At 37.0% G+C, this 15,626-nt stretch overlaps 1 protein-coding gene across 1 annotated transcript; it reads left to right on the plus strand.

Annotated features, from left to right (window-relative positions):
• The first annotated feature begins 380 nt into the window (after positions 1 to 380).
• psmc4 (proteasome 26S subunit, ATPase 4) lies at positions 381 to 14,080 on the plus strand. Its single transcript, XM_084726990.1, has 11 exons — positions 381 to 469; positions 1,108 to 1,206; positions 4,732 to 4,918; positions 6,459 to 6,605; positions 7,625 to 7,734; positions 7,902 to 7,995; positions 8,267 to 8,434; positions 10,660 to 10,736; positions 11,567 to 11,735; positions 13,117 to 13,172; positions 13,579 to 14,080. Exons 1-11 carry the CDS (start codon positions 437 to 439, stop codon positions 13,690 to 13,692), a joined length of 1,254 nt encoding a protein of 417 aa, XP_084583116.1. The 5' UTR covers positions 381 to 436; the 3' UTR covers positions 13,693 to 14,080.
• Positions 14,081 to 15,626: the final 1,546 nt, after the last annotated feature.

The following is a 15,626-nucleotide window of genomic DNA, read 5'->3' on the forward strand; positions in this document are numbered from 1 at the left end:
CTCTTGTGAACTGGGTCACAGTGGTTTGCCATTTTTCAAAAGTGGGTCCCCAGAAAAATCTATGGGGATTTATTGGCATATTATAGTGGAAATATTTAATATTTAATATTTACTTCATTTTTTTTTATTTGACAAGGACAGCACACGTTAATGAACATCAGTATAAAAGCACATGATGTAAACATGCCTGATTATACCTTTGTGGTATTGTTACGTTCCCAATACAAACTATATGTTTGTTCAACATATTTACTTTGAATTCATAAGAATAATTTTAACCATCACCGGGACAATAAAAAGCTAAATAAATAAATTGCTGTCATTTTTTAGCCTCAAACAAGTAAATATGACACTGTACCCCGCGATGAACTCCATTACCCATACAACCTCACACCAGCGTATTACGTCATAACGTCATTCGTAGACATATTTCAACATGGAGGATATCGTAGCTGTGGAAAAGAGCCCGGTATGAATCAGTGAGATTGTTTCGTTTGGCCTTTAAAATTGACAGAGATTCTGTGGTAGGCTTTTGTAAATCAATGTTTTTGAGTGTCGCTGGCCGTAGTTGTTTGTCACAGTCTTGTGCCATTTGTTAGCTCGTTAACACTGCCGAAACGTAAACCTGCCAATTCATTCTCTGTCTAGTGCAGTTGCTATGTCATGCAAGTTAGCTGCTAGCATTAGCATGATTTATTATTTCAAATAGACGAGGGTTTTATAAAACTACATTCATCAAATGTTGATGCTCATCATTTGTAAGGTACTTTTCGTGTTCACCGGTGCGTCACAAACTGCTTTAATTTGTTACTTATTGGTAATGTGAGCCGTTAAAGTTAGCTAGCAGTTAGCTGAGGTTAGCTAAGCTACTGTATGTTACTGAGAAGTGCAGTGTAATAACCGAGCATACAGTTTTTGTTTATTGACATATTTCTGTAAAGTTCAACTTCTTTTTGCTGTCCTCTTCCTGAGCTGAAAGTAGTCCCTTGTAGTAATACCTTTAACACAACTTTTCTGTCTGTGTGAAATATCTTATATACCCCTCATTGGTGTGTGACGTTTAATGCAATAGTAACTTATGTTTTTGTAATTTTGTCACCCTCACAGGACGACATGCCGGCAATACTGACCTCCAGACCTCAGACAGGTCTGTCCTTTCTGGCACCAGAACCAGAAGATCTGGAGGACCTTTACAGCAGATACAAGGTCTGATACCATTTTACACGTTTGTTTTAAAAGTTATAACCTACCCAAAATCGGTGTTTTGAGTGGGTGTGGAACTGTACACAAATTTACAGTTAGGTATATACTCCCATATCAATATGTCGGCTAATATTCTTTACACAGAGTAAGGATGCTAATGATTAATCGTTAATAGAATAGGTGCTGTTACAAATGTAACCATTTAAAAATGTATTAATTAGTGCTGTCAATCGATTAAAATGTTTAATTGCAATGAATTGCATGACTGTAGTTAATCGCGATTCATTGCAAATTAGTCACATCTTCTTTTGTTTCAAAATGTACCTAAAAGGGACTGCATGTGATATTAAAAAAATACTCAAATAATAACATCACAAACCCAAGCCCATTAGGCACAGATGAGCATAGTGACCTACTCAATTTAACATTAAGGCCAAAATGCACTAAAAACTTCAAAAGAAAAGTCAGTAGACGCTTCTATGGCACGCTGCAGGCTTCAGATTTAAAATTCCAACACCACCAGCAGTATTTTATGAGGTCGCCATTTATATGCATTTATTAATTTTTTTACAATTATTATTGTTAATAACAGTTTATTTCTTTAAGAAAATATTGAGAAAACTCCTCACCTTTTTTCAGCTCAGTCTATATAATGATGAAATGCTGCGTGATGGTCATGTTTTTGTATTAAGACAGCAGGATTGTTTATATCATTGTCACTCTGATAGTTTACATCAGTGAGGATGTTTTAGACTGACACACACTGAGGAGATGAAGAAGGACAGTCTGGACTCTTCATCATGATTTACAATAATGCAGCGCAGTGACAAACATTTTGTGGAGGAGATGAACATCTGTCAGTTTGGCCTTTACAGTGACAGATATTTTAATCTGTGGTGTTTAATCCACAGAACTGTACAGTAACATCAGGATTAATCATCAGTAAAGTTTGTATATTGGTTGGTACTTCACACACATGTTCCCCCTCTCCCCCTCCTCTCTGCAGCTCGTCTCTCCTCCCTCGCTGTTGTGATCAATCAGCATGAAGTAATTAAGTATTTAAAAGTACATACAAAAGTACAGTTGGAGTAAAAAAAAAAAACATGCATCACAGAAGTGTACAGTAACATTATGATTCACAATCATAAAAAGTTTTTCTTTCTCCCTCTCTCTCTCTCTGCTGTGGGTCAGCCTTACTTATACCTTGTTTCAGGTGGAGCTGCAGCTCAATCAGCACTCACTCATCTCCCTCGTCATATACTTCTGTTTCTTTGCGTTGAGTCAGTTGCCTAAATAGACAAGCCCGTTTACATTGTCGGGTGACAGGGAAGCTCGCTTCTAATTCAAATTATTGGTCTGGCCAATATAACAGAACGTGTGTTGAAAAAAAAAAGTGGTGTTAAAAGGAATTTGCGTTAACATGTTATTAGCACGTTAACTTTGACAGCCCTGGTATTAATCAATAATTTAATAACAGTCTACAAATGGCAGTAATTGCGCCTCATTTGACATTGTTTTGTCTGGCAGCAGCATTTGTTGAATAAGGAAACTTAAACTTAAAATGGAAAAAAAATAAATGAGAAAAGGTGTATTGTTGTATTTGATAAATTATTAAGGTTTAACTGGTTGATAGCATTTTCAACTAGTGGTTAAGGAAAATGCCTGATGGTCAATAGAAAACACAAAATATAAATTATTATACATAACTATACGTTTTTGCAATGATCCTTGAAATGTGTTTATCAAACAGTTGTGACAAAGATACATAATGGAGGCAGGATATTTTACAGTTTAACAGTAAACATTGTCCAAAATAATGTCAGGGTCTGGAAAAAGTGGTATTTTTAATTATTATGAATAACTATTTAAAAGACTACAAATACAAATATTAACTTTTAAGCCAGGGGATTCGGGTTGGATTGCAGTTGCTCCTGCTCAGCTGTCCTGATCTTAAGAAGTAGCCTAGTTTAGAATGTAAGCACAACATACATGTTTCACCATCCAATTGGTCCAGCTGTAAGGAATGTATTACCCAGTCTTATTAAATTGTTACAGGCATAATGTTGAGAAGTTGATTTTAAATTTCCGATTATTGACTTTTCTGGATCGATTCATAATCTTTCAAGAGAGAATTGCGATGCAGGTAACAATCGGCTTTTCGCCCCCTACCCCCAATACCGGTCCAAGCGTCCTGTACGAAATGGTTCAGAATGAATACATGTACAGTTCCACTCCTGTTTTTGAGTATGACAGACTGTAGGTTGCAAATATGAATGTCATAGGTTTTATTCAGTGTCTTTGTGGATTACAGAGCTGTGAGCTGCTGTTCTGTCAATTAGATTGGATTCCCACAAAAAAAAAAAAAACATGAAATTGAAACAGATTACCCTGAAGCTCAAACTGATAGTAGTCTTGTTTCAAACTTCTGATTCAACTGATGTTACTCTGTGAAACAAATCAGTGAGATTATCAAGATAAAATGACAGAGGAAGAACAATACATTTCGCACAGATCATATTTACAGATTTACAGGTCATCCAGCATTTTAGGTCTACCTACTCTACTTCTGTTCACATTTAAAAATGCTGATCACATCAGTTTTGGACTGATAAGTTTTTGATGCACCTGCGAAGTAAACTTAATTAACTCTTATACAGTTATATGTATTATTGCAAGCCTTTCCCTGGATTTTTTGAGGTAACGGTGGCAAAGGCTGGAGACTGTGCATAGCATGTGTGGCTACACAGTTTGGGTGAGTACCTTCAGAGTGCCATTTATTCAAGTAAAAAAAATTAGTAATTAACTTTTTGCTTCCCAGCTTAAGGCTAGACAAAGCAATGAGATAGAGCCTGATACTGAAATAAAATAAAGAATCTTCTCCTAATATATTAATATAAAAAATAAGAAGCGCTAAAATCCAACCAGACGAGTGCACTGAATAGTAGGGATATTCCTGGCAACTGATTTTCCTGCCGACTAAATGCAAATTTAAATTTTGACTAGTCAAATAGCCTGACAGTAAGAAAACACTTGGAAAGCAGTTGAGCAGTTGAGCAAAATTTATTCACTGATAATGTTAAATGCTGTCCGAAAAAATTATGTGTTTACTAAGAGCCATTTGAAGCCATTAATCACAGTCTACAACCGCCAAATTGTCTTAAATGTGTGCCACTTTGTGCTTTGCAATACAAACATTACAAATTAACCTACAAACCATGACAACAACTCACTAAATGCTTCACCTTTTCAGACTGAAAGTGTCTGGGGGTAAACAGTTTTGTTTCCTGGCAACTTGAGACCCTGTATTATGTAGATCCTGAATATAGTTAGGGCTGCGTCACAGAAAGAATCAGAGACAGTGTGTTGTAGTTAATATGATAAGGTGTCCACTACATGTTATTTCATCAGAGTATATTTTACATGCTGACATATAGACATCTAAGATCTCCATCAAGCACATTTATGGTACTTTTCTCTTCAGCAGAGTCTGACCCTTCTTTCTTCCTCTCTTTGGGTTTGTGTTTGCAGAAGCTGCAGCAGGAGCTGGAGTTCCTAGAGGTGCAGGAGGAGTACATCAAAGATGAACAGAAGAACCTGAAGAAAGAGTTTCTCCATGCTCAGGAGGAGGTGAAAAGGATACAGAGCATCCCGCTTGTCATTGGCCAGTTCCTGGAAGCTGTTGACCAGAACACAGCCATTGTTGGCTCCACTACAGGTACCATTAAAAGAACAAAATGTAAAAAAAAAATGCCTACACAGACAAAGGATTATGTGCTGTCAGTATTAATTATAAATAATAAAAACATGGAGAGGAAGCTCTAATTGACCCAGCTGACAGTCCCACAGAGCATCAGCTGCACTTCACAGGAAACAGGATGTCTTTGAAATGAAAAGCTGTGAATTTGCACAAGAGATCTTCACAATCAAAAAACGTATGCCTGAATAAAAAAATAATTTGTGACTGACTGTTTAACACAAACCCAAGAACGATCTCATACATTTTAAAAAACATTTAAATCCAAGCCTGAGCAGATGTAAGATTGCAGCTGCACCTGGAAACAGAATTTGAATGATTGCAATCCAGACATTATTAGCATTCAGTTTTTGCAAGTGCTGTATGCATGTATACCTGTGGCAGCAGTGCTCATAATCACTGACCAAACAGCCTATGCAAAATATGATCAATTGGTTTTTAGTGAGAAATTTCAGATTGAAAAACACCAGCAGACATGTTTAAAGACAGAAGATTTGGAAATTAATGTCTACTTGATAGCTATATGTAACATTTCTGCATTAAAATGTCTAAAATGCTAGGCAAAGGCTATATATTTTGTTGCGTTGTTTACTTACATTTTCTCATTTTTTTCCAAAAATGATCAAACCCAGAGAAATCTGTAATTTATTTGAGGTAACAGTGTGTTTCCTGCTAGCTGTTTGAAAACACAGGATTCATTTGATATGTCAAGGAGTGATGAAGGAAGTCAGTAAACATGACTAAACATAACGTGAATATAACTTTAATGTTACCTCAGCTGTGAACATGATTTCTGCCAGTTAGGTCTGATATTTTCATCTGAGGTGGTTGTTGTATAACTGCAAAGACAACAACTCCTATGATCCCACACGACTTCACAATGTCATCAAACTGTGTCTTTTGTTATTGTTTAATGTGAGAGACCCCTAGTGGGAGAACTTAGATATTATACATTTAATATTAAGGGAATATTTTCTGCACCAAGGAACAACAATGCCAGCATCTAAGTAAAAAGTAAAATTAGATTTTTCAAGATGAATTTTTGGGGCTTTTAGCCTTCATTTGATAGGACAGCAGATAGGCAAGAAATGGAGGTGAGGGGGGAAGCCATTCAGTAAAGGGCTGCAGGCTGGAATTAAAGGCACCGCTGCTGCTGAGGACCTCTGTACACGGTCCGCATGCTCTACCAACTCAGCTGCTGGAGCACAAACAGAAAAATAATATGCATTTAAAGGTCAAAAATACTTACTGTGAAATAAGTTAAATAAATAAATAAATAAATAGATAAAGCTGAGAATTAAAAATGAATGAACAACAGATGATGCATATAAGCTGTATATTTGAATGCTTTACCATGTTCAGGCTTTTAGAGTCTTTTGAGAAAACCTGGAAGAGACGCTGTCAAATTTTAATTATTCAGTGTGAAGTAGATGTTTTAAATGTGTAATGAGTTGTGTTCCTATGTTCTCTCTCCTTTTATTCATCCTCATTCCCCTTTCAGGGTCCAACTACTATGTGCGCATCCTGAGCACCATCGACAGAGAGCTGCTGAAGCCCAACGCCTCAGTGGCCCTGCACAAGCACAGCAACGCCTTGGTGGATGTGCTCCCACCTGAAGCTGATAGCAGCATCATGATGCTGACATCAGGTAAACACTCAGTACTACACTCTGTTTTAATATGTCTTCAACAAAGATGACCTGGGTCATATCTGAGACTACATTTTTCTGCTGCGGTCACAGAAAATTCTATTCATAATTTATACATATTTTATTTGGTTTTATCAGACACTGGCAAATATTGAAGGGATAGTTTGGATTATTTGACGTGGGGTCGTATGAGGTAGGAAGTCAGTGCATTACCTACCATAGATGATGGTCAGAAGTTAGTTTCCTTAGTTTGGATAAGCAGAGAGGAGTACCAGCACAGAGGCTAAGCTATGTACTGCTCTGAACTGGGTCCGCAGCTAAATGTTAAGCCAGTAAGCCTTTCTGACAGGAAACCACCATTGTATAGGCCAAATATCGCTATCTGCGAACCAACCAAACTCCATAGGCAAAATCAGCAACTTGATGCAGAACACAGCATGTCTACTGCTGCCTCAATCTGTTAAATTGTTTGTGCTATTGTGTGATTTTGAAGTACACCAATATGACACAATACCACAAACAAATGAACAGATTGAGATAGCAGTAGATAAGCAACTGTTGTGTACAGCAAGGTACAATTAGTGATTTTGCCTGTGGAGTTTGTTTTTTTTGGAGAGAGCGATATTAACAGATATAGCTCATATGACAGATCAGAAAATGCGATCGGATGACAAGGTTAAGCAGTCAAAATATTTTGAATATAGTGTAAATTTAAACTGATGTTTTTGTTAAGTGGATCTTTTTTAAGTAGAAGTAGCTGACCCTGTCCACTGCAGAACATCACTTAGCTTCCGTACTGGTGCCTCTCTCTGCTTCTCCTAATGGCGTGCTGACTGACATCTACTGTAGGTAAAACACATGTATGGATAAGTACCTTATACAGTCCCACTTCCAAGGGTCCAAAGACTCCCCTTCTTCTAATCAATTAAAAATACACAGATGCAGTTTTCTTTTTGTCAAAGAAGGCCAGAGATCTTCTATAAATCATCTTTCCTTTGTCACTGTGTTTCTGTTCCCAGACCAAAAGCCAGATGTGATGTATGCTGACATCGGTGGTATGGACATTCAGAAGCAGGAAGTCAGAGAAGCAGTCGAGCTGCCGCTCACACACTTTGAGCTCTACAAACAGGTCAGACATTCAAAAGAAATGTGACATTTTTACATGGGGTGTGACAATTTTTTTTTTTTAATAGATTTTACACTCATCACTGTGAGCGACATGACATGAAACCGCTCTCAAAAATGTAGAAAACCTGTATTAGATACTTAATAACTCTGGTCGGTTTCCTTTCTCAGATTGGCATTGATCCACCCAGGGGTGTCCTTATGTACGGACCTCCAGGCTGTGGTAAAACAATGTTGGCCAAGGCTGTGGCACACCACACTACAGGTAAGTCCTCCATGTCAGAGAGCTGTATGTGTTTGTCTCTGCACATAACTTGGACTCATAATATACTACACTGGATATTTTCTGTGTATTTTGTTGTGCGATATTGTCTTGTTTTTGATAATATTAGACAAAAATTCATTTCAACCTTTATGTTGACACTGCAAGATGGGATCAAACACTATAATACACACTGTTTAAGTTATGTATTATGAATAAGGAGTAAGTACAGTGAAATAAAAAATTAATCTTTGTTCAATCTCTCTGTCCCCAGCTGCATTCATCCGTGTGGTGGGCTCTGAGTTTGTTCAGAAATATCTGGGTGAAGGCCCTCGCATGGTGCGTGACGTCTTCCGGCTGGCAAAAGAAAATGCTCCGGCCATCATCTTCATTGATGAGATCGATGCCATCGCCACAAAGCGTTTTGATGCACAGACTGGAGGTATGAACATCTTTGGCTCACATTTAGACTTGCCAAATACAAACCAAGTTCACACTCTGGGAAAAGATGGGGAGTACTTTTTTTGTTTTTTTCCAAATGGGTTTTTTGGTGTAGATATCAGCATTTTAGGAACAAACATTACTCTAGTTAAGAGGTTTAGACTTTTTCCGCCACCATCCTGAAAAAATCCTGAAAAACAATTTGAAAGATCCTGAAGTGAATTCAAACGATCCCAGAAATCAAAAGAATGTTTATTTACTTCCTTACAATCTATATTTGTTAGTTTTTATTGACACAGTTGAAATGTTGAGGGAACAATTACATGTATTTATTTGTATCGAGTTATCTCTTGTTTCTTACTGTTTTATTGTAGTTTACATAATCAACAGCTGCATACACTTTTTGTTATCAAAGTACAAGTACCTCAGCAGTGTACATCAGTACAGAACTGGATAGGGCTGCAACCAAAGATTATTGACATCATCAATAAATGTATTGATTATTTTCTTGATTAATTGATTAGTTGTTTGGTCTGTAAAATGCAAAATGGTCATCACTGTTCTACAAAGCTCAGGGTGATCCTCATATGTTTTGTTTTAACTGCAACCCAAAGATATTCAGTTTACTATCAAAGAAAACAAAAAGTATTCACATGTGAGATGCTGAAATCAGAGAATTTGGACTTTTTTCTTAAAAATTGACTCCAAACAATTAATCGTTCATCAAAAATAGGTATTGGTTTCATAGTCAATGAATAATTAATTGTTCCAGCTCTCGAGTGTTCTAGTGTTTCCGGTTACTTTCATCTCTGAGTTACAAGTTATAAGTTTACTAAAACTTATATAAAATGTCTAACTTTTACCTCCAAACTGTACTCAGCTGAAGACCTTTAGAACATTTATTTACTGTAAACTTATGTTGTTGTCACAACAAACTGCAGGACTCTGCTGCCCTCCGGCTGCTAACAGCCAACTATCTCCTCTCCTGCTGATTTCAGCACAGATTTGTTGTTCACCATGTAGCATTACTGGGGAAAAATAGGGTGCATCCCCAGTTGATAGCGGGTTTAACATTACTTCAAACTTTCGGATTTCGACATCCAAACCAAAATATCACGATTACAGAATTTTAAACTTGGATTCAATACTGTAATAAAACAGCAATACTACAATCTTTTTTTTCAGTATCATGACAAAAATAGTCCTAGGTACACAAAACGGAATATTTTTTTTACCAAAGGAACATTTCAGAATCTTCATATTTTTCTTAAGTCTCGTGGTGAATAGGCAGTGATAGTAAACAATGTTATTGTAACAGCATGGGAAGATGTGCTCCTTTATAGTCAGTGCTTGGTTTAGTTGGTGATTTGCTAGGTGATAGTTGCACATGCATACATAATAAAAATCTCTTTTGTCCCGGCAAAGATCTCTGTTCATCCCAAACATTTTTTCTACTATCCAGGCCTGGAATTCCAGCATTATGGGCATTTTTTCAGGTGATGAAGGCCAAACACCAGGGCATTAAGGCCATCAAATAAACAATGATTTTAAGGCCATGAACATAACGACTTTAACTTAAGGGATAAGAATGATTTTATTTGAAACCTACTATTTTGTTTGTTAACATTAATGTTATAAACATCAGGCTATAATACTTGCTAGGCTTGGAGCACTTTGTCAGCCGGTCGGTCAACTAAGAAACATGTCCATATATGAGCAATGTGCAACATTATATGTTGATTTTCATGTCTTATCCACTCACTAATTTATGAAACTATAGTCATAAATGTCCAGATTTCCAGAAGTGTATAACAGGCTAGAAACCTAGCCCAGGACTGGTCATATGTGCAGTGTTTGACTTGATGTTTGTCACTCAGAATCTCAACAAAAGACAGTGGTGTCTAAAAATCGTATTGACAGGAAAGTGGCAAAGAAAATGACGAAATCTCCTTGGGCAGTGAGGGCATGGCATCACAGAAACAGTTGCCTCAAAATTTTTTGAGGTGCATAAGGCTAAACTGAGGGGGCCTTGCAGCCCTGGCCTCCACAAAATTCCTGCTGTGCTACCGTCCCTGCGACGACGGGACGTTGTTGGTCTCAAGCCCTGTGGTTTTTCTTGTTAAGTCAAGACTTTCATTTTATTATTTCCTGATTACACCCTTGTAAACACCGTAACATTACAGTAAAAATGTACGCTCTGACCTTGTCTTTTTTTCGCCTCTGCAGCTGACAGGGAGGTGCAGAGAATCTTACTTGAGCTGCTCAATCAGATGGATGGCTTTGATCAGAACGTCAATGTCAAGGTGAGTCCAGTCCAGCTGTCTGAGAAAAGCTCTTAACTTTCCCCCTGTGACTGCACCATCTCCATATGTGCTGACTCGTGGTGCCACTGATGGAGCATGAGCACTTTTAGAGCAACGACTGCAGCTCTGCCATCAGTCCGTTCATTCAGCTTAGAAAGCACCCAGGGGGTTTATGTTTTTAAGCTTTGAAACCTTAAATGCACATTTTGCCCATAAGCTATTTGCGAATGCTGTTCAGACATGCATAAAAAAAGCCTTCAGTATTTAAAGAGATTGGCTGCTTTTTTAGGTTTTTCTATGAAGAGTTTTCCCAAGGGTTTTTTGGGGAGACTCTTTACAGATTTAATTGACAAATCCCGTTAAGCGTACAGCTGTAGCTTTGTATTTTCATGTGATGGCAGTGGGCAGTTCTGTGTCACCATTTTTTTTGCCAGACAGTTTTGCAAAAGTTTCATAATTAATTCATAATTAATTAATTAATAATTATAATTTTAGCAGATACCTTCTGTTTACCAGCCTTTTGTGGTTAAACTAGACAAAATAAATACTTAGGCAGTGAAACATTATTTATTAAATCAAAGTGTTAACAGCCTGTGAGTGTTTGATTGAAGTGAGATTCCATTTTTCAGGTTGCCAGTTTTAAAGGGTTGGCAAAACCACTGGCCTAGATACCACAGGTCCATTTGGTCCAAAATTAGCTCATTTTTCTCCCTTTCAGTGAGCCACAAGCAAAAAAAAATTTACGGAGCCAAATGCATGCCGTATCACGGTATGTTTACAGTTCAACATCATGCTTTCATGACGAGTATTGACATTTGAACCTCCCTTAGGTGATCATGGCCACCAACAGAGCAGACACCCTGGACCCTGCCCTGCTACGTCCTGGTCGTTTGGACAGAAAGATTGAGTTCCCCCTGCCCGACCGCAGGCAGAAACGTCTCATTTTCTCCACCATCACCAGTAAAATGAACCTCTCTGAGGAGGTCGATCTGGAGGACTGTATCCTTTTGGTATAATAACTGCGTGTTTAAGTGGTGTTTGTGTGTGTATAACAGAGTGAGAAATTGACTTTCACTTTTAGAGGGCATCTTGTGCCCCCTGTGCACAACATGAAAGAACAAGAACACAAAATATATTACTTAATCTGTGCATTTGGGTGGATAGATGGGTGGGTAGATAGCTATTTAGTTTATGTTTGGAGGTCTGCTAAATGTCAGGGATGCTGAACATCAGTTGATCATTGTTTCTCAAAGCCAGAGGTGATGTCCTCAAATGTCTTCTTTTGTCCACAACCCAAAGATATTCAGTTTACTGTCACAGAGGTCTAAAGAATCCTGAAAATATTCACATTTGAGAAGCTAAAAACAGAGAATTTGGACATTAGGTCTTTGAAAATGACTCAAGATGATTAATTGATTATCAAAATAGTTGCTGATTAATTTAGTAGTCGATTACTATATACTAATTATTAATCGAGGCAGCTTTAAACTATACAACAGGGTGGTGCTCTTGAAAGGGTTTGGAGACAGCAATATTTCACTATAAAAAGGCTGTCTGACAGAAAGGTAAAGCAGTGAAAATATTGTAAATATAATGTACCCCTTGGCGTCAAACTCATAGAACACAGGATATTTGCTGATATAAGCCTTGTTTCCCATCAGAAAAAGCTGTCTGACAGCAAGGTAAAACAGTGACATTAGAAATATAGTGTACACTTAAACTGATAGATTTGTATTAAAATTGGTCTTAAATGGCTAAATTACCTTTGTTGCTGACCCTGTCCAGAGCAGTTCGTTGCTTAGCTTCTGTGCTGGTACTCTGCTCTGCTTCTTCATACTGGGGGCGTGTTGATCAGAATCTGCTGTAGGTAATACGCTGTTTTTACCTCATACAACCCCACTTCAAATAATAAGAACTGTTCCTTTAATGACCTTTGATTTTGGGCTCTGAGTCACTTACTTGATTGCATCCATATCACATGTAACACACAGTTCTGGGTGTTTTTTTTTTTTTTTAGTTTTTCTTCCTGTAGACCTGTGAACAAATCATTGTTTTGTCCTCTGTAGAAATCTTGACATCCCATTTGACTGATAGCAGCAGAATCACTTTATGCAAGACAACAGTGTAGATGTTCTGGACTGTTTACGCTGCATGGCAACTGACAAATATGCAAAATACAAACTTGGAATCACAAATAGGAAATGAAAACGCTAATCAAAACACACAGCATGGTGCATTTGCAATTGAAATAGGATGAGAGTCTTTTTTACACTACATAATTCAAATATACCTTTATGTGTAAACACAGCTCAGATATGAAGATGTTTTGCTTGTATTTTGGCATTGCTGTGTTGTTCACTTGTCCTTAATTGATGCACAGATGTGGCCAGACCAGACAAGATCTCTGGAGCCGATATCAACTCCATCTGCCAGGAGGTGAGCTAGAGCTTTAATTTAATTTGAGCAGTGCGAAATGAAAACTAATGGCAATATAAACAATCTTTGGTTGCAGTTTATTTTACAGTACACTAATGAGACGTAACAAACAGTGTTTTCAATCAAATTAGACAAAAACTAGAAAAATGTTCTTTATTTTGCAGCATTTTATGTGATTTCACTTTAATTTACAGCAGAGTTCTGTTCCAGTGTATTTCAAATTACCCTCTAATAAAGACTAATAAGGGTCTAATAAAGAGCAAATTATTTCTATTTTCAAGTGTGCCTTGTGGCTTTACAGTGAACTGCAAAATCACACGAGACCCAGTCTTTTACTTGATGTGCAAAACAATTAACTGTATAAATAATAATTTGTTTTTGTTTATTTTGCCCTCTGCTGTCTCAGGCTGGCATGTTGGCGGTGCGTGAGAACAGATATATCGTCCTGGCCAAAGATTTCGAAAAGGCTTACAAGACGGTCATCAAAAAGGACGAGCAGGAGCACGAGTTCTACAAATAGAGAGAAAAAAAAATACATCCTGAAAGAAAAAGGTGTCCAGACACACAAGCTTACTATTGATTTATGTCTGTGTGTCTGTATCTACAGTGTGTCTTGTGGATTTGCAGTCCCTGACTTACATCGATTTTTTTCTTTTTTTTTTGGATTAAATTTACTCACTGCAGCACGCGGCCTAATGTCAGATTAGCCCTGTGTCTCCAGCCTTGACAAGACACACACAACCGTGTGATGGAGTGTTTTTTTTTTTTTTGTACAGGCACTCGACTGGTTCTTAAAATAACTTGCCCCGACTGTAGCGAGGATAGAACATTTGTATGTATATGTACTCACTTAACAAGACATTACATCAGAAAACCCATTAAAGATGTTTTCCATAAAAAAAAGTAAATTGTGATCTTTTTTTTTTTTTTTGGCCTTAAAATATATAGCTTTTAATTGAAGATATATAATTATGGAACTACCATTGTTGTGTTATGATCTTTCTTGTCATCAGCTGTTGTGAGTGGTCAATTTAATGACTATTTGATGGGTAGAAATTTATTGACCACTGTTTTGACTGATCTTGAATCATTTAAGATGTGTTACAATGAGATTTTTGATAAATAATCATCAGTAGTGGTTATAATGACTAAGTGGGTAAACGAATATCAGAACAGCTAAAACAGTGTAAGTGTGTAATGCAGCCTTTAAGACCAGGAACACTTATATGATGATATGTACGATGAAATCTACGACTATACATAGTCTCATATCACAATATTGACGTATGAGAATACTGCTCAACCCAAGTATAATACTTTAATTGACCAATCGGTATCAAGTATTCAACAAACCCATGTAATAATAAGAAATATGACAACTTTGGCTTTTGGAAATTGTGATGAGAATATTTAAAAAAAAAAATTTATCACCCACTGACCAAATTAATAATTGAGAAACTAGTCAACATTTAAAATACCTGCTGCAACTGTTGCATCAGTTTTCTCCAGTAAAGGAGGATGTCCTGACCTGCTCTGTGTGTCTGAGAACAGGCAGAGCAATGTGTCGTTTGCTTGCCCCGACTCTAAGTTCAATCTTCTCCAACCTATTTTATCTGATTAAAATCGATGTGGCGTCCTTGATGTTTGTTTCCCCTCATCGAAGCAGTCATACAGCAGACCATTGTTAGGGACACAGTTCTGATTATAGACTCTGGAGGAATAATAATATCATTGTCAAATCACCAAAATCATTTTAAAATTAAGATTTGTGTAAAATTATTGATATGTTTTGGTAAGTAACCATGTAAAAAGCACAAAAAAAACCCCCTTCTAGATGATTCAGGACTCTTCCACTTCATGTCGGGGTTCTGCATCATGGTGTCAGGATTTTTTTTGTAATAACAACCTGCTTACTGTACATTATCTCATACTTAACAGGAATGTAGTAAGTATCAAATGGGTCAGAAATCTTGAGCTGCTCTGTATTCCTGAATAAAATGTTACATTATTTGCTAGCTGGCTAAAAAGTTAAAAGATTAGTTTAGTAAGCCTCCTCATGATGTTTCTGCAGAGAAGCTTTAATTTCTCCTCCTTTGAGACAAACTTGTTGGCCCAATAATGAAGTTGAGTGAAAGAAAGAAGAGATGCCTCATTAAACTCAGTCTGTCCCTTAACTTTCTTTGCAGAACTTGATTTTTTTTTGCCCAATCAATCTCAATAAAGGTGGCTGAATTTAAAAGTTAAACCTCAAATGTAAGTTTAAAGTACTGGGTTGCATTTTAAATTTGAGTTAAAAGTTTTGGTGCTAGATTTAGAGTAAAAACTAGACTGACCTGTAAAATTAATCTCTCTAAATTTTAGGCCTGTTTAAAAGTTTGGTGCAACATCATTTTAAATTCAGCCATGATTTAATCCTTGTTGGTGCAACCCAGCCTTAAAAAATAGTTGGCAATT

Source organism: Lutjanus erythropterus, chromosome 9 (genome assembly GCF_056507025.1).
Source record: "Lutjanus erythropterus isolate fLutEry1 chromosome 9, fLutEry1.hap2, whole genome shotgun sequence".
NCBI classification, from domain to species: Eukaryota; Metazoa; Chordata; class Actinopteri; order Lutjaniformes; family Lutjanidae; genus Lutjanus; species Lutjanus erythropterus.